Here is a 22,710-nt window from a genome sequence, read left to right on the forward strand (position 1 = left end):
CTTTATAAATTACTTTAGTAAGTAGTGTAAATAAAAAGCTAGTATAAAAACTATTGATATTACAATATAACAGATAGCAATATAGAAAATTTTTTTATACAACTCATATTAACTTTTTAATAATCTAGAACTTTTAAGATTTAGATATTTGATAATAATTTAAATAATTTTTTGAAGAAATTTTTTTTTAAATATAAATAAAATCAATCAGTTTTTAATAATTTAATTATAAAAACTTATAATATTTTTAATAATTTTTCTATTAAAAATTAGTATATTTTTTTGACTTAATCAGAATATAAATTATTAGTTTTTTACTTTTTTTGTATTTTAAAAAATGATTATAAAGATTTTATTATATTATTTTAAAAATTAATCTTAGTTTACTAAATTTTTTTAAAAAATCTAGTCTAGTTACTGAACTAGTATTAAAATTAAAAAGATTCTATTAAATCTTCTTAAATTAAATATATAAAAACTATAAAAAAAAGTTAAAATATAATATAAATATTTTTTATATCTATAATAAAGAAAAAGATTCAGAAAAAAACTTATCAAAAACTTTCAGAATAAGAGATTTAAAAAAAAAAATAAAAGAGATAAATTAATAAATTAAGATAAATAATTTAATAATCTAGAGCTTGTAGCATCTATTTTGAAAAATTAAATAGATAAAGAAAAAAAATTAAAAGATTATTAATTATTTAATTTTAATATTAAAGTAAATTCATAAAATTATTATATTTAAAGTAAATACAAATATCTTAATCAAATATATTTCACTTTAATCTCAAATTAATTAAGTTAAATAAAATATTCTCATTTAAAATCAATTAAAAGTAGTATATAATGCATTTAAAAAGTCTATTTTTTTCAGATTATAATATTTTAATTGAAGATATTATAGATAAATTTAATCAAATTAAATCTATTTAGCTAGTTAATATATATAATAATAAATTTTATAGAAAGATGATAGTAGTTGAATAGTAAATATAGCTTTATTTGATTTATCAGTAAATAAAAGATCAATTATAAATAAAGATTTTAATACTCATTACTCATGATTAAATACTAAATATATTGAGTCTATAAAAGTAGACAAATTGATAAATTAATTGATTGTAAAAGAATTTAAATTAATTAATAAATCTAATAATAAAATATACTATAAATAAAATCTATTAAAAAAAATAATTATAAATTTAACTTTTTTATTCAAAGAACTATATTAAAAAAGAGTACAAAATTAGTTTATTAATTCAGAAAAAGTATTAGAATTATATCTTAAAGTTATTTAATATAAGGGGCTGAACTCATATATTCACTCTGGCTGGCTGACTCAGCCTAGTCATCATTTGCATGTGCGCACATGATCATACTATATAAGCTTGCTTAAGCTTGTGTTCTCATCTCATTTTTTTCTTCCCTTTTCCAAGTAATTCATCTTTGTTATATAAAAAGACTAGCCTTTAGTTTTTAAAGCTTAACTCTCTACATTATGAATTGCTTCACTCCTTTCATTGATAGATCACTGAGAGTCTTAATTCTGTATCATGAAGCTCAGCAAATATACTGACATATAACAGACTGTTGAGAGCCTTAAATTCTGTATCACAAAGTTCAGTGATAGCACTGATATATGAATAGACAGAGTTAGCAATTATATTAACAAATGAATGAGCAACATTGAAAATATCTAGCTGGACAAGATAAAGTGACAGACTTGTACAACAAATACACAAATAAATCAATATGAAGCAATGAGCAGAGATACCTCCAGCAGCTTTGAACAATAATAAATGACCTTTCTTCAACAGCAGAAACAGGTTCAGTGTGAGAACAGAGATTTAATAGCAGCTCAGCAAGCTGAAATAGCTAATTTATAACAAGCTTTGAACATTTCAACATCAATTCTCTCTCAATTGAATCTGCAACTACTCATTGCAGTCAAAAGATCAAAGATCAAGCTATCAGACTGTGAGAAGTATGATGATTCTAATCTGAAGCACTACTCTTAGTGAGAGCTAAAGCTTCAATCAAAACTTAAGATCAATGGAAAAGCTTTAGGTAATAATGAAAAATATGCTTGGTGTGTGTACTCAAGACTGGAAGGAATAGCAGCAGCTCAAATTTACCTCTGAGTTGAGAATAATAAGGACAAGATCAACTTCATAGTAGAGAGCTTACTGAAGCAGACACACATGCTCTTTAGTGATTCTGCATGACAGAAAAAGACTATTCAAAAGCTCAACAATCTATGACAGAGTAGAAGAGCTCTCTTTGACTTTCTACTTGAATTTAATCAGCTATTGCTGAAAGCTGATGATCAGGAATGAGATGTTCACATTAAAAAAGAGTATTTGAAATCCACCCTAAGCATGGAGCTGAGGGAAGGCATGGTGGATGTAAGAGAACCATCTCTCTATAAGAATTACTGCAAGAAGCTTAGATTAGTTGATTATCAACTCTCTGAGCTTAAGACTTTAAGGCAATGATCTAAACATTGTGAGAGCAGATCTTCTTCAGATCATACAACATCTAATCCACACTCTCTACTTCATCATGCTGTCCTTGATTGATAAAATCAGTCTCAAGCTTCTGCTGATGATCTGATAAATCTCTCTCCTGACACTGTGACTCTAAGTATCCACCACATCAAATTGATAAATCAGACAGAGATTAATTAATGAAGAGAGCAAGGCCTGTACCTGAAATATGAAGTCAGAGGTCATATGATTAAGAGCTGTCTGTTTAAATCTCTCAGACACCCTGCCATCCTCATGATAGCTAAGATAATCTTCAAGCTGATACTGAATGATGACAATGTGAATATGAGTGAGGATTCAGAAAAAGAGTAGCTTTAACTCAAAGACACTGAAAGGAGTAAAATAAGAAGCTTATAAAGAAGCAATGATGAAGATTTAAATCTAAGATAATATTCAAATCCTTCACTGTCAATACTCTAGTAGACAATGCCTTTTCAACTAGAGCAATAATAGATAATGAATGTAATATCTATGATCTTATTTCTCAATTCTACATTAACAAGCATAAGCTCCTGTGCATTAAAATTCTCCCTGTTAAAATGACTGGCTTTGAAGACTTCATGAGACTCTCCACAAGCATGATGACTAGCATTCAAATTGATATAGATGGTCATGTAACTGAACAGGCCTTTCTCTACATAGTGAATGAGTTATATGATCATAATATGTATATAGATAACCCCTGGCTGGCCTAGTAAAAGGTGACTGTGATCCCTTATCAAAGAATTGTAAGATTTGAAGAGAGTGACATAGAGGTAAAGCCTAGTTCAAATGCAAAAGCTGATGTGATTCTCATCTCTGCTGTAAGCTTCTCTAGACTTGTAAGCACTCAAGAGAAGCAAAACATCAGGATCTTCATTGTCAGTTTGACTGACATTCAAAAGACTCTAGAAGTGAAATCAAAGATTGACCCTAGAGAAAAGCTGCCTGAACATTATCATGAGTTTTTGAATATATTTGATAAGGAAGCTACCAATACTCTACCTCTACTTTGTGATCCAGGTAGAGATCATGAGATTGAACTGATTAAAAAGACTGATGATAGTACAGAATAATCCTCTTGAGGCTCACTATATAATGTGTCTCAAGAGGAACTACTGACTTTGTGAAAGACTATTATAGATTATATATATAAGAGTTTTATTAAAGTGAGCAACTCTCCCACAGCTGTCTCTGTACTATTTGCAAAGAAGTCTGAGAGTGAACTAAGATTTTGTGTAGACTATTGAGCTCTTAACAAAATCATCTGAAAGAATTGATATTCTCTATTATTAATCAATGAGACTCTACAGTGAATTGAATGAGCTAAATAATTCACTAAGCTGAACATTATTGCAGCTTTTCACAAGATTCAAATCACAGAAGATGATGAGTGAATGACAGTCTTTAGAACCAAATACAGGCTATTTGAGTAGCTGACTACACTTTTTGATTTGGCCAATGCTCTGAGCACATTTCAAAAATATATCAACTGAGCATTACATAGATATATGAATGACTTCTGCTCAGTCTATTTAGATGACATCTTGATATTATCCTCAAAAAGCTTATGAAAGCATTGTGAGCATGTACAAAAGATGCTTATGCATCTACAGAAAGCAGGCATGCAGACAGATATCAGAAAAAGTGAGTTCAAGATGAACAGTACAAAATATCTTGAATTTATCATTGAAGCAGGCAAGGATATATGAATAGATTCAGAGAAGATTAAGACTGTTTTGAAATAAGCAACGCCTACTACTCTTAAGAGTGTATAAGAATTTTTAAGCTTTGTCAATTTCTATAAACAATTCATCAGACATTTCTCAAAGATCATGATCTCACTGACAATTCTTACACATAAGAATGTTTTTTTTTGTAGATGAGCAAGGCTGAGGAAACTTTTAAATGGCTAAAATCAATGTTTATCTCTGCTCTGATTCTGCTTCAATTTGACTCTGACTATAAGACTATATTGAAAATAAACTACTCAGATTATGTCTCAGAAGAAGTGCTGCTACAATATGATGAGCAGAACATTCTACACTCATGTGTCTTCTTCTCTCACAAGTATTCATCTGCAGAATGCAACTATGAGATTCATAATAAGAAGTTATTAGTGATAATTGAGTGTTTAAAGAAATAGGACAATGAGCTACAAAGTGTAAAGAAATTCAAAATCCTCACAGATCATAAAAATCTAGAATACTTTATGACTACACACAGATTAAATGAAAGACAGCTACATTGAATGAATATTCTCTATTGATTCAACTTCAGAATTGATTATCAGTCAGAGAAGTTGAATGCTAGACCAGACACTCTATCATGAAGAGAGCAGAACATGTCACAGAGTACTGATGATGACAGAATCAAGCAGAGACAAGCTCAACTACTTAAGTTTAATGTACTGACATCTGAAATGAAATCAAGAGTGACTACTGTCAGTGTGAAACCTGAGATGTATCTTCAAGCTCAGTAAAATAAGATTCACAAAAATGACAAGATTCTGCAGTGTCTGAAGCAGACTTTTCATGAAGAAAGATTCAGATTTTCTTCTGAACTCAGCATTAAGATCTTCATCTCTGAGTGCTCTTTAAATGAGAACAGAGAGCTTCTCTTTTGAAATCATAAGTGAGTGCCAGACTTCAAATCTCTTTGAATTAAATTAATGCACAAGACTCATGACTTATCTCTTACTGATCATTTCAGACAAGAGCAAACAGCAGAAGTTCTAAGACATGAGTTCTACTGATCTGACTATGCTGCTGATGTGAGAAGAATGATCAGAAACTGTCATCTTTGCAGATCAAACATCACATAAAGAGATCAACATCAGAAACTGCTTAAGCCTCTCCTCATTTCTGAACACATGTGACAGGAGCTTTTCATGAACTTTATTGTAAACTTATCAAGCTCTAAAGAATACACAAATATCATAATTATAATAGATAAACTGATCAAGAGAATTATATTAAAAGCAGTTAAAAATCTGATGCAGAGATAGTGACTAGAGTGTTTCTTTGCAATATCATTTCTCAACATGACATTTCTAAGACAGTAGTGTCTGATTGAGAGTCAGCTTTCACAAGTATATTTTGAACTCAGATGTGTGAGAAATTAGACATTAAGAGACAACTCTTCACAGTCTATTACTCAGAGATTGACAGAGCTACAGAGTGAATGAATCAGACTCTGAAAATCTATCTACACAAGTACATTAGCTTTCAACAAGATGACTGATGTGAATGACTTCTTCTGACAGAGCTGATCATCAATAATAGAGATGCTGCCTCAACAGATGTGAGCTAATTCTTTTTAACACATCTTTTTTATATTTTCTTCATTGATATAGCTGATGCACTCTCTGTTGAAACACCACATAATCTCATTGAGTTTGTGAATGATTATAAGAGAAAGATCTGTGAAGTGTTGAAGTGAGCTCAAGTAAAAATGACAGATGCTCAGCAATCTCAAGAGAACTACACAAATAGATGAAGAGACTCAGCTTTAAGCTTTCAATCTGAAGATAAGATCTGATTGAGCTTAGAGAACATGAGAACTAATCATCTGTGCAAGAAGCTGAATGCAAAATATAATTAATATACTATGCTAGAAAAGATAGAATTTCATACTTACTGACTGAATATCTCATCTGACATTCATAATGTCTTTAATTCAAAGCTTCTACATACTACAGTGATAGATTCTCTGTCTAGTCAGAGACAAACTGACTAGCAGTCACTCACTATAGAGACTCTGAAAAGACCTGAGTTTGAAATTGAGAAAATTTGAGATGAATGAATCTATCAGAGAAAAAAGTAATATCTTGTTAAATAGATAGATTGAGCTAAGTCTATATGAAATGACATGAGTCTTCTACAAGAAGTGAAGACTTTGAACACTTGAGAGGCCTCTCAGCAGGCAAAATTAGATGTAAAGAGAGCTTTAAATAGTTGTAAAGACCTGCAACAAAGAGAGAGAAGAAGAGTATTATAAGAAGCTGAACCTTTAGATTCACTCTGACTGACTGACTTAGCCTAATCATCATTTGCACATGCACATATGATCATGCTATGTGAGCTTGCTTAAGCTCATGTTCTCATCTCATTCTTTTCTTCCCTTTTCCAAGCAATTCATCCTTGTTATATAGGAGGACTAGCCTCTAGTTCTTAGAGCTTAATCCTCTACATCTGCTCACAACTTTAAAAAATCATCATATATAATATAGAATTTCCACAAGGCCAATTCTACAAAAGTCAGATCATCAAAACATCTAGATGAATGAGTAAGAGTATGGAAAACAGACAGCTATCTGAAAGATAAAGATGATGACAATCTACTGGCATGAGGGCATGCTCATTTCTAGATCAGAAGGTGATGTTAGACTTAGCGCCAGGGCTCAGTGCTGGGGAGGCCCAGGTTCATCTCCATCATGTGGTCACGTGATGGTGCCCCACATGTAACCCAGTGGACCAGTATGATCTGGTCATGTGATCACACAGATTGTTTACAATATGTCACATGACCATGTGGGCTGTTTATAATCTGAGCAGATCTTGACATCTTTTTTTCTCACCAATCTTAGTATTTTGTTATATAGCAGTTAGCAACGCAGAGAGATTCTATCTTAAACAGCTCACATCCACTCTCTAACACTCATAATCATTGAGTTAGAGTTGAAGATTGTCATTTTCATTCACATTCTTCTAAGCTCTATTACTGTCAAACTATCAAAAGAATCTTAGCCTCTAGATAAGAATTCAATAATGACTCTGATATTAGTAAGGTATAGAAGAAAATTTATAAGAATTTAATGAATAATAATCAAAACAGTTAGTCTATTGGTAAGCTTGAAAAATTTTCATTTTACTCTTTTCTTACTTCTAATATAGCTGCTTGAGAGCAAGCACTCTTTTAAACTCAGAGGTAATATTATAGTTCAGCTGCTTATATATGAATTAAAATTGATCTGTTTCAATATCAACTATATTTAGTTGCTTATATTGATCTGATTCAATTTTCAATTATATATACTCTGAAGATTAATTTAATTCAATCTATAATCATCTATATATTTGACTATTTATTTATTTTTTATTCTAATTCTCAGTTTAATATGCTTATTACAGCTGCCTAGTTAAATAGATAAATTGAAGCTGTTGTCTTATTATTATTTTAACTTTAATTAAGTTATGATATATATTCATATCTATATGAGCTTCTCAGTAGTTGTGATTGTGCTGAATGCTCAAATCTATATCTATATCTATTTCTATATCTATATCTATATCTATGTTCATATGTATATCTATGTAAGCTTCTCAGTAATTGTGACTATATTGAGTACTCAAAATTTTGATTAATTTTTGTCTTTTTTATCTTTATTTTAAAAGCTTTTCTTGCTGTCTTTTATCAGGAATTTGAAAGTCCTATCAATAAGCTTTATCAAAATCAACAGCTCTGAATATCAATTTCAATTTTAACTCATCTGATACACTTTCTGCCAGACTTCAATTGAATTTCTGACAGTTTATATCACTAAGTTTGAATATATTCTCTATGAGATTAAAGTTTAAAATTAGTTAAATTCTTCAAAGATATCTTAATTTTACCAAGGCCTCAATATATCAATTCAAAATTATCTAGCTTAGCAGCTAAATCTCCCTCAAATCTACAAAAATTCTTGTATATTGTTTTGCAATTAGCTTCTAATTCCTTCTTTTTATTCTTTTCACATACTTCTTAGCTAATCATGTTAAGTATATAAATTACTCTAATCTCTCAACAGCTTACCTTGCTTTGATAGCCTAGTTCAATTTGATTAATTTGATCATTATAATTACTTTGATTATTATAAATATTATAAATTTATGAATCTCAATTAGATTCAAGTTAATACTATTGATTTTCTAGATGATTTTTCATCATATGCCTGTCAATATCACTCTCTCAATAGGAAAAATTTAATCAAAAAGGCTGTTATGTACACTGTGAATCTAATTATCATTTAGTTAAAGACTATTATTTTCATTCATATTCTCCTAAGCTCTATTACTGTTAAACTGCTAAAAGAATTCTAGTCTATAGATAAGAATCTGATGAATAATGATCAAGGTAGTTAGTCTACTGATAAGCTTGATGAAATTTTATTTTGCTCTTTTTTTACTTCTAATATAGTTACTTGAGAGCAAGCACTCTTTTAAATCAGAGAGTAATATTATAGTATAGTTATTTGTATATGAATTAAAATTAATCTATCTCACTATATTTTAAAAATTGATCTATTTTGATCTCAATCATACTTTGTTGCTCATATTGATTCAATCTGATTCTCAATTATATCTGCTTTAAAGATTAATTTGATTTAATTCTCAACTACTTCTATATATTTGACTATTTATTCATTCTTCATATAATTCTTAGTTTAGTATTCTTATCATAGCTGTCTAGTTAAATAGATGAATTGAGGCTGTTGTCTTATTATTATTCTATCTATAATTGAGTTATAATATTTATAACTTTTAAAAATTTTATATATATATATATAAAACTCTAAAATAATTGAATAAGAAAAAATTCTTTCAAGAAAATAGTGAGTTTTACTTTACAAAGCTAGTAATATAATTGATAATTTGAATACTTTATAAGTTATCAATCAGTCTATAATTTTTAAATTTTTTAATTAACTAAAGATTTTATAACAGTCAAAAATTAAAAAAAAGATGAAAGTTAAATATTTAATTTATTAATATAAAAAGAATTAAGAAGACTTGAAACTAAGCTGCTGCTTTAAAGATTAAAAACAACTATAAAAGTTAGAAATTAAGATTAAAAAAAATAGCAGCAGTAGCTTTAATAGCAGGTTTAAAAATTTACATATTTGAATAATAATTTAATTGAATTTATAGTTAAATATTTATTTAAGTAAAAAAAAAAGTTGCTTTGCATAAAGTGATTGAAAAACACTTTAATCAAAATATAGATTAACTAATTTAGTCAAATTATATATATAAATACTATGTTAAAAAATTAAAAATTGATATTTATAGCAGAAAAATCTTTAATTCAATAAATAATCTTTATGAATAATAGAAAATAGTCTTTATAAATTATAACTATATTAGAAATAATTAATTTACTATTTGAAAAGTGTGAATACAGTACTTTTACTATTGTAAAAAAAATATTAAATCAATAGAATTATATATAATAATATTTTAAACTAAATATAAAAATTTTATATAAATGATTTATATTGATAAATTATATAATAAAAAATAAGATTATACTGAAAAATTTCTATAATATTAATAAGATTAACTTTCTAATGAGAATTATTTTAATAGTCAAAGTAAGTAATTATTAGAGCTAAGAAAAATAATAAATAATTTCTTATAGTTAGAAAATAGAAAAGAGATATCGGCTGACTGTATATAGTACTACTATATTAACAAAGAAAAATATAGAGTTTATAGCTGTTAATATTATACAAAAGTGAAAATGAAAGAGATTATAGTTTTATATAGCTGAATAAAATATTTTAATAGCTTAAAACATATTAGCTAAAACTGCTAAACTTTAGAAATTTAATTAATATATAGAGAAAAAGAATATAAATTTTATCTCAGAGATTAGAAAATAAAGACTTTTAATTTATAATAAGTATAATATATTTAAATATAGTATTATATATTATTAATAAATATAAATATTTATTCTATATAATTTTTATATATAATTTCTTATAATTATTGTTTATTTTAAAATTTTATCAAATAATATAATAAAAGTAATCTGATAGATGATATAATTCAATAAATAATTATATTAATTTTTAAGTACTTATTTATTAGAAATAAAAAGTATAAAAGTATCTTTAGTTTTTTTTTCAATATAAACTATATAATATTAATATAATTTTGTTAATTTTATTTTCATTTTATTATATTTTCTAGTCTTTTTTTGAATACTTCTTATATTTTTCTTATTTTATTTTGCTATAAAAATATCTAGAAATAAACTTAACTAAATGATATCTTTTAAGTAGTTTTACTGATATAAGAATTGTATAATTGATAAATAATTTATAATATATTATAAGAAATCTAATCTGACTAGAATGAGATCAGATTATGTGATAAGATAAGTTAAGTCTTTTAGTGAAATCAACTTATATATATTCTAAAAGAAATTAACTTAGTTAATTAACTACTAATATAATTCATCTTTTAAGTAAATTATACTCTCAAGTGAATCATCAAAATCATCATATTTCAACTAGTTAAAATTTAATTTAAAATATTTATATTAATAATATCTTAATAAATTAAATTAATTTATATTAAAATTAAAATATTTTATTCTTTTATAATCAGATAAATTGCAAATACTGGACTATTATAAAACTTCTGAATATGATTAAAATTCTATATATAAAAACATTAGGAGTTGAATGACTAACTGTTTAATAGATGCAGTAGCTGAAAATAGCAAGCTAAGTAGCTTTTTATCTGATTAAATTTTCTTTTTATTAAATTTTTTAAATATATCTCTTATATTTTTACTTTTATTTTTTATTTATATTAAATATATTCTGATATTACTTTTTTATAATAGTGATATTAATTATTTTATATTTATTAATTTTAATAATTGAATTAAAATTTTTTAATAAATTTTGAAATTATTGATTCTTTATATAACTTTTAATCATTTTAATTTACTATTGTAATTCTCGCAGATTATTAAATATTTAAAGTACTGAAAATAAGATTGAATTACTTAATCTACTGACTAAAGAGATAAAGATTCAGAATTAAATATCTAGCTATTGAATAAACTGATTTGATTCAAATGATACTATATCAATAGCTCTAAAACTACTATGAATATTTTAAGCTTGAAAAACTTTTATATATAATGCAGAGTAGATATTTAAAAAGTATATTTTTTTAATAATATTGAATTCAAATCACATTTATTATTCAATATAATTACTATATATACATTTTAAAACTGCAAAAATATTTACATATAATAACTGCAAGAAATGTGAGAAATATATTAGTATACAGAGAGAAATAATCTTATTCATCTTGTAAATATAGTTAAATTCTGAGATAAAATGACTTTTATGCTTATTTAAAATAAAAAAAAAATAAGTATCAATTCTATATAAATTTATAATAGAAATAAATAATTTAATAAATTATTTAACTTCTATCTCATTTGTAGTTCAGTCATTAAAACTAATATTAAGTCTTTAATTATTTAAAATCTCATCAAATCAGTCTTTCTGTAATTTCTAACTCTTAAAAATTATATATAAAAACAAGACTCAATCTGACATATTGACTGTCTTAATCATAGTCACACATTTATAATTTTCATATTATAGAAGCTTTGCTTGGTCATAGTACTTACTAATATTATCAGATATTTATTTGTATAATACATCTGTTTGCACACCTCTTCATTATTCAATATTTTTCTATTTGAATATCATAACTATATAGCATGACTGGCTAATTACATTAAGAATTATTTTCTATATGCTTAGAGCATATATGAATAGTATATCCTACAATGCCACATTCACTGTACTGTAGTGTTGTTCACCTTTATGACTGCTCATCAGACTGCTCTACTACCTCTCTTTCTACTTCATTATATCTTTATATAGTTTATACTTTCTTAAACAGTCAATTTTTCTTTTTAGCTTATATATATATAATATTTTTTATATTTTCTCTTTTATTTAGCATTTATAGTTTTTAATATTTTATTTTCTGCTATCAGAATAGCAGTACTGTGTATAGACATGTAATATTTCTTGATCAGCTGATCTAAAGCTTGATTGATTAGACTAATTAAACTTTATATATAGTGCTTAATATAATTCTTAACTTTCTCACTTTAAAGCTGTAGTTATTATATATTATAACATATGACTATCATTCAGAAAGATTGAGAATTATATGAGATTTCAATAGAAGTTGACATATGTATCTGTATATTAAACTAGGAAAAAACCTGCTGTGAATTATAAAATTAGTTTTATAGCTTTAAATTCACTTTAAATATTCTTTTCACTTAGAGCTATTGTATAAACTAAAGGATAAATGATTAAAAACTTATTCTTATCAATGTAATTGATGTCAAGTCTCATTCTTTTCTCAAGTTCTTTTCTGTATGTTTGCTTTAATATAGAAAAATAAGCAATATTGAAAGACTGCAAGAGATAAAAAGAATAAGCTGATATATAAAGAAGAATGATTAAGTTCTGAGTATAAAATTGATCAAACAAAAAATTATTATGACTGCTATATCTATTTAAGATCAAGAGTTAATATTGACTAATCATATAGGATTATATATGTTTATTGAATATCTCTTTAAGCTAGATCAATTTCAGCTTATCAGTTATCTATTTATTTTCATTGATTTCAATCCACTAGTTATACAGTAGTCTATTCTTATATTAAAAGGTTTGATATAACTTTCTTTTAAAAATGATTATTGATGATAATACTCAGTCAGTTGCATTAACTTTCTCAACAATAATAACTTATTCAGTATTTCTAAGCTATACAAGCTTTGAACAGAGGATATTTTTTAATTCAGTAATTATCTTGACTATTTCAATAATTTTTATCTAAAACTCAGTCTCATCAAAGTTATATATATTCTTTTATATAATTCTATATTTCTGAATAATATTTCATATAAGTTTAAATCATTATTAAATAACCTTAGAATCTTTATATAGAACTTATTAATGATTATAAGATTAAGAGAATCAAGTCTTTATTTCAGAGTGATAATCAATAAATTGATTAACTCATTTTGTATCAACAAATAATAAAGTGATAGTATTGTCTTAGCTTGTAAGAAGAAGATTAATTATTTCTCATATAGTGCTCATCTAGAGAGACTGACCTTATTCATCTATGAATATTATTTACTGAAGAAGGACTAATTTCTTTATAAAACTGAGTTTTCAATTTTTAAGCTAAGAATTTTTTGATATTATATGACTATGTAGTCACTCAACTAAGCTGGTGTAAGAAATCTGATATGCACATACAGTAACTCAGACACTTAAAATTTGATGTCTTCAATGCCTGAATGGCTAATTGAATTCTTCCTTCTTGATAGGAAGCTTGATTGTTTTTTGTTGTTGACATTTTGACAATCAAATTGATAGATGTGTTATGTAGCGAAAAAGTGTACAAACAGATGTCCTGTACAAACAGGTGTCCGATTGCATTACTAGTAATAATCATAGTAATAATACAGAGTCTTATTGCAAACTTAGTCTCATCAAAGTTATATATATATTAAAACAGAATTTTATGCTCAGTAATTGTATTCTTTAAGATTTTAAATCAAGTCTGAATAATTCTTAAATTCTCACATTTAGCTCACTCATGATTATAGTGTCTGAAATAGTGACAATGAAGCTCTGTACAATATTTAATCAGTTTGTAGATTCAGTTCTTACTAATTCAGAGAGCAGAGATTGAGACAAAGATTGAATGTTGAAGTTTAAGAAGATGATTAATCATATTCTCAACAAATATCAGAGAGGTATTCCTTGTTTTACCAGATCTAGAATTCACTGAACTAGTTGATTCTTTTTAGACTCAGTTAATTTGATTGAATTTGTATGTAGATTTACATATACAAGTCAGCTGTTAAATCTATAATATAGAGTAGTATATGAGACCTCATGAAGACATGCAGCTTTATGAATTGAGGTATTTTCATTATTTTTTTAAAGCTTTTATTGTGAGTTCAATTCTTCCCCCTATTTCTACAGAGTTTCTGACATTTTTATTGCGAATTGGTGGCATTCTCACACATTGAAGTGGGTGGGTTAGAAAGTTGAAGCTTTTTTGGATTTGATGGTTCACTCATAGGTGTGGTTCGCTCGGGTGTGGATTACGTTAGTTAATTGATGTTAAGTAATTAGTTAGTTAATTATCTTATGGTTGCATTAACTAAAATTCCACTCGATCATCAATTACTCTTTTCCAATCATCATCAGCACTGATTCACATCCACTATCTAACTAGTTCTACAAGTCGCATTTCTAACACTTCTCATACCCACACTCAGAACGTCGCTGTCAACCATCCACCACCCCTGACTGATGACCCCTCGTGGCTTTTGACTGCTGCGACTCTTAAGTGGGCCGGAAGAACCTGGCGGTTCAGTCTTGTCGTATTTTATTTCTTTTACAGGACAAATCATTAGTCCATCCACCATATACACTCATTCTCATCCGCCCGGGCGACTCGAATACGTGTATATCATCATTTGACACAATCAATATCTTGTGCTCTCCCCCTTCTTGCCACCTCAAAGGGGTTATTGTTTATCATGTTCCGCACGCAACAAAACGCCTTCGACGATGCCGTTGGTGAGTTGAATCCCCAATTGCCGTTTACCTCTGTGGATATCTTGACGACGAATCCTGAATTAACTTCCCTTAGCCAAGGCGACGGACGAGAACTTGACTTCGGAAAACTGGGAATTCATTCTTGTATGCTAAGCATTCGGAAAATTGAATCAAGTTCTCCTTACCACTTAATATGCTAATAAACAATGGTGTAAAGGATGTTTGCGACAAGGTCGGCAGCGAGGATACCGGGTATGGGCTTGGAATCTTTGTGTAAAACCACAGATACAATAAGTGGAAGTAATGAGCTGACTTCGTTTGTCCGAGTTCCCAGAGCGAAAGATGCTGTGGCTGCAATGATAAAAAGACTTGCCCACCGGAATGCCAATGTGCAACTTTATACCCTTGAAGTATGCTTATTTCTTTCTTTTTTGGGCTTACCTCTATGTTATGGTTGTGGTTCCTTTGTTGCTAACAGAATCAGCTTGCCAATGCGCTTTCGCAAAATTGCGGCGTTAAAATGCACCGTGAGTTGGCGTCGAGAAGCTTTACGGATGCCCTACTACGACTTGCAAATGATCGGGTATGTCAACTGATGCTTGCGTTGATTTGGCGTACGCACATGGCCCACACACTCTTCCCTTCCACCATGCTAATCCGGTTCTTCAAAGAATACCCACCAACAAGTGAAGGCGAAGATTCTAGAAAGAATGGAAGAGTGGACAGAGATGTTTTCGAGCAATTCTGACTTCGGAATTATGGAGCAAGCATATATGAAACTCAAGTCGCAGAGTGAGTGACAGGCTGAATGGTGTTGTGGGGAGTGTTAATGTTGGATTCGTGGCTGACCGTTTGCTGGAACAGACCCGAATCTCCAACCGCCGTCCAAGCCAACAAAGCGACAAATCACCGAGCTTGATAGACAGAAGGAGGAAGAGGAACTTCAAATGGCACTCGCACTGTCCATTAAAGATAAACCTTCTTCTCCCACTGCCCAAAACAAAACAGCCACCCAACCTTCTGCCAGCGAAACCAACAAACCCCAGCCTGCGCCCTCCCAGCATGTCCCATCTGGAACGACGGCGGCGACTGTATCTCGCGTTAGAGCTTTGTATGACTTTCAGCCCTCCGAACCCGGAGAACTCCAGTTCCGCAGGGGTGATGTTATTGCAGTCCTCGAATCTGTTTACAAGGACTGGTGGAAGGGATCTTTGCGCGGCCAGACCGGCATTTTTCCCCTAAACTATGTTGAAAAACTTTCAGACCCAACACAAGAGGAACTCCAAAGAGAAGCGCAAATGGAAGCTGAAGTGTTCGCAGAGATTAAAAATGTGGAGAAGCTTCTAACACTTTTGAGCACCAGCAACTCAGAGCTCAATGTCCAGGAGAATGAGGAAATCACAACCCTTTACCATTCAACCCTTGCTATACGGCCAAAACTCATTGAGCTGATTGGTAAATACTCACAAAAGAAGGGTATGTGTTTGCATTTGTGTGTCACTTTGTCAACTAGTTTTTCTGACTTCTTCGAAGATGACTTCACGCAACTGAATGAAAAGTTCATCAAAGCTCGTAGGGACTACGAGTCCTTGCTTGAGGCATCGATGGCTCATCCGGCTCAGCCGCATTACGGACGTCCTCACCAGACCATATACGGCTATCCAGTGCAAAGTGGTCTCCAGGCATATCCCCACGGAGCTCCACCACAAGACCCTCAGCGTTACTATACCCCCCACCCTCAAGGTGCGCCTGTGTTTTGTCCCTTGGGTGTCATTTCTGACACAGAAACTTCTCAGGCACAGGAACACTGACGGCTAAAACGTAGACACTTCAAAACCTATTCAGCCCAGTCAAGTCCCGTTCTACGGGTCCGAACAATCCCAACTACCTTACCCAACTAACACCCAGACGCCCGACCCTCGACAACGAACACCCACTGGCACGCACCCGGTAAAACAACATCAACAACAAGTACCACCCGACTCCTACGGAACAAATGGCCTCGTTCACCACCGCCCCCAGAATCCCCCTGACCACCCTCAGGAGCTTGGTACATCAGTATACGATTCCCCTCAAGAGAACGCACCACCAAATATCCGGCACTCTTACCACCTACCTGTGCATCAGGCTCGATCGTCCGTCGCGCAGCAGCAGCAGCCGCAATTACAACAATCAAATGACTTTGCCTCCCCAAATTACTCCGCCGATGAAATCCCACAACTACTAGCCCAACCACAATCTGTAAATCCGCCCTATCCCACTCAGTCACAGCCCCCACAACTCGTTCAGCAACAGCATCAAGTTTCCCAGAACTCTCCTAGCCAACCTGCTCAAGCGCCTCCTCCTATGCCATCTAGCAGCCCAGTTCAACTTCCGTACCCCAGATTTTCTGCTGGGGCGAGACCAGGGCAAACTAGTGGTGGGTACCAAACCTATCAGTTGCCTGGCGTGAATCATCCAAGCTCACCAAACACCAACCCAAGTTCTTTTTACCGGTAAATAGGATCCTTTGGCGTTGAAAGCATTGGATTTATCGCCAAAGAAATAGGAAGATGATCGGAAGTGTATAGATCCACTACCGGGCTTACAGACATAGTTGGATATTGACGGCCAGGACATAGGTTTTTTTTAATTATTTGTGTTTTTATTATACATTACATTGTGACAACGCGCGGTCCAAAATCATTCTGGCGCGGCCCTCTTCCCCCCCCCCCCCCCCCCCCTAAAACTAACTAGAATGACATTCTCTTTGTCAAAGGAGTGCCTTACCAATCACTATGGTTATTATGTGGGCGGCTTTTGAGGATTAAACAACTCCGACCATTGTGTGCTTCACTAAACATCTTGGCCGTTCGTGTTTCAATTCATCTCTCTCCTATTCCATATATATCATATGTTTCTTCTTGTTTATGCCTTTGCTCTCGACACTTCTCAGTTTCCTGCACTTCATCGTTTTCCTCTCCGCGCTCCTGATTAGTTTTAACCACCTATTGGCTAGTGAATGGGGTGGTAGGTCGGATTCAGATTGACGGATTTATGCAGACACATGCTTAATGACATATAAGAGTCCTTTGCGTAGTCCAATTACCCCACAAGTAAATATAAATCTCACTCAAAGAGCCCAGTTATCTTGTCGTATCCAACAAAGTTTGGCAATACGTTCTGTAAACCCAATATTCTCACGTGACCTCAATTGTTCGGTCCAATCTTCCAACATTTCGAGCTTTAGTTAATTTCTGACTTGAGCTTGAAGGAGTGCAACAGCTTGTTTAGGCTGTAAAACAAAGACTACAGAAGTACTATTCCATTTTAAGTTGTGGATATTACTCATGAAAGGCGCTAGACTGTTGATTCGCATATTCTTCTGTGGACCCAGCTGAGCATTTAGCTGCTGGTATTCATAACTTCATTGGTTACTTCGTCATCTTTGCCACCTACTCCTCTGGTCGGTGAGAGAAACCCTTTTGAATCATCTAATACCATATTTCCTTACTGTTTCCTCACAATGATGCTTCTCCTTGGGCCTAATTCCCTATGGGTACTGTTGAGTGGTAAAATCGCGAACCTGACCTGACGGCAAGAGATTCACTGACTTTACCTCTAATATCACACCAGCATTGCCTGATCACCGGCAGGCAAGGAGCCTTCATGGATCCTGATTGGGATGAAGTTTCCCGGCTAGCTGTTCCTCCTTCTGGTCCCCATGTCCTACCGACTGTCGCCTCAACCATTGCTTTCGATGACACCCAGGAATTGCTATGGACGGGCAATGAATTCGTGAGCTGACCCCTCACCCCACCCTCTCCAGCTTGGGGTTGGTGGTGCATAAGTGGGATAAGAAATTTACTAATACATATCCACTTCCTCTTGTTATTAGGGACGGGTGGCCTCCTTCTATGGGCCTGAACTCCAGAGATATACGTCCGTTAGAGCCCACCCCGCATCTGAGGGACCAGTCCGTCAGCTTCTATTTCACCACAAAGGGGTGATATCGGTTTCTTCCAAAAGTGTGCATTTCATCTCCCGGCGCGGCCTGACAATATGGCATATTACTCACGAAGAAATGGAAGATCTCCGCTGCATGAGTTTCACCCAGCAGTCTTCAAAAATAATCGTTGCTGGTTGCCAGCCAATAATGTTTCACATTGACGTTGACAAAGGAACCATCGTGGACAAAATTACGACGGAATTCCGCTATACTATAATGAAGAAAAGCCGTTACTTGTGCGCTGCGACAGATACTGGCTCTGTCAATGCTCTAAGTTTGTCCGATTTTAGCGTAGTGAAAAGCTGGAAGGCGCATGGCACTGTTGTTAATGATATGGATGCTCGGAACGACTACCTTGTTACTTGCGGCTTTTCTGTACGGCATCTCGGCTCACCGATTGTCGACCCTTTGGCGAACGTTTATGATCTGAAGACCTTAACCCCTTTACCTCCAATCCCTTTCCACGCCGGAGCCGCCTATGTCCGAATGCACCCAAAATTACAGACAACAAGCTTTGTAGCCTCACAAACCGGCCAGCTCCAAGTAGTTGATCTGATGAATCCCAACGCAATTAATTTACGACAGGCAAATGTAACATTTATGCTTGGCCTTGAAATCTCCCCTTCTGGGGAGGCTCTCGCTGTCAACGATGCGGAATGTTTAGTGCACCTCTGGGGTTCTCCCTCCAAGATCCACTTTAACGAAATGAGCAAAGAATCCGAATTTGCAGATGTTCCTTCACGTCCTCCTTTAGTGGATTGGTTGAACGATACTCCTCTTAATGTAATCGGGATGCCATATTACCATGAACGGCTCCTTTCTGCTTGGCCCAGTCATATGGTTTTCGAGATTGGAAGCATCCCTCCACAAGTTGATCAGGCTATTACTCCATACCTCCATGCCGGCGAAATTGGACACTATGCCCCCAATCCACGTAAGACACGGAGGTATCAAGTTGAAAATACACGTGCACAGCCGATCCCCGAACCTGCATTGGCCGCTCCGAAGTTCTTGAGCGAGCGAGCAAGGGCGCAAGCTAAAGCCAAGTTTAACAGTAACTTGGACGAAGCTGCAAAGAATCTGGCAGAAGCAACTATTACTCAAGACGCAGAAGAAGATCCACTTTTGAAATATAGTAATGTCGAGATCAAATATAGCAAATTTGGCGTCGACGATTTTGATTTTAGGTCGGTTCCCTTCGAACAAACATATAACTTCCGAATGAATACTAATTTTATAATCCAGGTACTACAATAAAACTGTATTTTCAGGGTTGGAAACACATATAGCCAACTCTTTCACAAACTCCCTTCTCCAACTATACAAATTCGTTCCCTTGATCCGGAATCTGGCTCTCCACCATGCAGCAACGAACTGCATATATGACAATTGTTTACTCTGCGAAATGGGGTTTTTATTCGATATGCTAGATAAAGCAAATGGGCAAAACTGCCAAGCAACAAACCTGTTAAAAACCTTTAGCGGTTTTCGAGAAGCAGCAAACCTCGGCCTTCTTGAAGAAAATCTGACCGCCAAATCTCTTTCGTTATCTATTCAGTCTGTCAATCGATTTTTTTTGAATCAGATCTCCCACGATTTTCGATTGATGTTCCCACATTCCGACCAGCTAGACCATACACTATCAACAGATGCAGTTGAATCAATTCGCTGCATGCTTTGTCGCAATGAGACCATACGACCTGGTAATGCATTTGTAAATGAACTAATCTATCCTACAATCGATCTTAAGCAGTCGCGGCGCAGTTCCTCTTATCGATTTTCGAGTATCCTCAAGTCTACAATCGAACGTGAAACACAAAATCGAGGCTGGTGCAGCCACTGCCGACGGTACCAGCAAGTATCGATACGTAAAACAGTGCATAGGATGCCGCTTGTGTTGATGATAAATGCTGCCATCAATAACGCCAACATCCGCCAATTGTGGGGTACGCCTGGATGGCTACCAGAAGAGGTTGGGATCCTCCTTGAAGATGGTCGTATTCAATGTTTCGAAGGCGAAGAGCTAAAAGCACGCCAAAGAAATGACATTCCTAACTTTACGGTCTATGAGCTGGTAGGACTAGTTGCGGAAATTGATATCCCCGACCATCACAAGCCACATTTGGTTTCTTTCATCAACGTCGCCATTTCCTCACGTGATACGAGCGAAATGGATCGTTGGCATCTTTTTAACGATTTTCTGGTTACAGAGGTTAGTCGAGATGAGGTGTTTGCATTTGCTCAGACTTGGAAAACACCCTGTAGTTTGGCTTATCAGGTGCAAACTGCTCGGCATGGCGTGGACGATTCCTGGAAAGACGAACTTGATACCACTCTCCTATTTTATGAGTGGTCCATGAAGTGCGTTTTCTCTGATATTTTTATTTTTTTTCTGTTCCTTTTCCTCCCAAACCCGCACCATACTTCTCTCCTACCCACCATCGGATTATTTTTACTCTAACTAGTCCGCAGCAATTATCGCCTAACTGAGGCATGTCAAATTCTCCAGGCAGACGAAAAGCCGTCTGCGCGAACCCCTGTCGCTTTGGATACCGAGTTTGTTGACCTGGAAAAGGCAGAAATTGAGGTCAAGGCAGACGGTACACAGGAAATGGTTCGGCCGAGTAAAAGTGGACTTGCGCGAGTTTCTGTCATCCGCGGCTCTGGCGCTGCCGAAGGAGTCCCTTTCATCGATGATTATATTACCATCAAGGACCCGATCGTTGATTATGTTACACAATATTCAGGGATCAAGCCTGGCGACTTAGATCCCCGAACCAGCTCTCATAACCTTGTTCCTTTAAAAGTGGCTTATAAGAAGTTATGGCTTCTTCTAAATTTGGGTTGTGTCTTCGTTGGGCATGGTCTGGCTTCGGATTTCCGAAAGATTAATATCCAGGTCCCCAAATCACAATCTGTGGATACACAGTACCTCTTTTTCCATCCATCGAAAAACCGTCGCCTCAGTCTTCGCTACCTTGCTTGGGCTGTTTTTAAAGAATACATCCAGGAGGAATCGACCATATCCACGACTTATGCCACCTCTACCGACCCCGCTCAAGCTGCTTCTGAAGGTCATGATTCTATCGAAGATGCTCGCATGGCCCTACGTCTTTGGAAGAAATTCCAAGAATATGAAGATGCGGGCATTGTCTCGCAAATGCTGGAAGAGATATTCCGCGAAGGCTTTAAACTGGGCTTCAAACCTCCTCCGCGGAATTTTTCTAATTCTCTTGCGTTATCAGGGACTGCCAACTCACATCTCCCTGTCAGCGGCCGCAATACCCCAGATTTAGGAATAGTTGCTGGAACCCTGAGTTCCGGTGGAAGTATGAACGGCAGTGCTCCATCTACCCCCGGACAAGCCTTTAGAAGATCGGTTGCCCTTACTCCAAGTAACGGTAGCTTTGCGGGAGGAGCCAGCAAGGTGCCAGACATTTTCGGAGGCAGTCATCTACGATGAGACATCTTCCCCAATATGACGTAGTCTAGCAGCAGAGGTATCTATCGACTTATTTGAAGTGACTGCTTATTCTGGCAACCATTGGCGGATGATATTCTGTTTTCGTGTTTCTATGGTACAGCTTAGCTGATGCCTAGATTGGGCATTCAACAGGTCGACATAGCTCTGTTGCACTGTCAATGATTGACCAATTACTATTTACGACTGTATGCGTATGAATCTATTTACAGGATATACAGGCGCGTTGAGTTATTAATTTTTTGGTGTCCAAGTTGTGATTAGTTACCATTTAATTCTGAAATACACTACCTTTATGGAACCTCCA

At 33.5% G+C, this 22,710-nt stretch overlaps 2 protein-coding genes across 2 annotated transcripts; both read left to right on the forward strand.

Annotated features, from left to right (window-relative positions):
* Window positions 1-14,915: 14,915 nt before the first annotated feature.
* On the forward strand, window positions 14,916-17,433 carry PAAG_08907 (class E vacuolar protein-sorting machinery protein hse1; the record flags this gene model as incomplete). Its single annotated transcript, XM_015846664.1, has 9 exons — window positions 14,916-14,955; window positions 15,029-15,078; window positions 15,152-15,186; window positions 15,269-15,344; window positions 15,419-15,517; window positions 15,606-15,726; window positions 15,799-16,410; window positions 16,468-16,677; window positions 16,760-17,433. 9 exons carry the CDS (start codon window positions 14,916-14,918, stop codon window positions 17,431-17,433), a joined length of 1,917 nt encoding a protein of 638 aa, XP_015701585.1.
* Window positions 17,434-18,582: 1,149 nt separating this feature from the next.
* Window positions 18,583-22,385, forward strand: PAAG_08908 (PAB-dependent poly(A)-specific ribonuclease subunit pan2; the record flags this gene model as incomplete). Its single annotated transcript, XM_015846665.1, has 4 exons — window positions 18,583-18,711; window positions 18,812-20,109; window positions 20,168-21,283; window positions 21,395-22,385. The coding sequence occupies 4 exons, from the start codon at window positions 18,583-18,585 to the stop codon at window positions 22,383-22,385; spliced, it is 3,534 nt and encodes a 1,177-aa protein (XP_015701586.1).
* Between the last annotated feature and the right edge of the window lie 325 nt (window positions 22,386-22,710).

This window comes from Paracoccidioides lutzii, assembly GCF_000150705.2.
Source record: "Paracoccidioides lutzii Pb01 unplaced genomic scaffold supercont2.52, whole genome shotgun sequence".
NCBI classification, from domain to species: domain Eukaryota; kingdom Fungi; phylum Ascomycota; class Eurotiomycetes; order Onygenales; family Ajellomycetaceae; genus Paracoccidioides; species Paracoccidioides lutzii.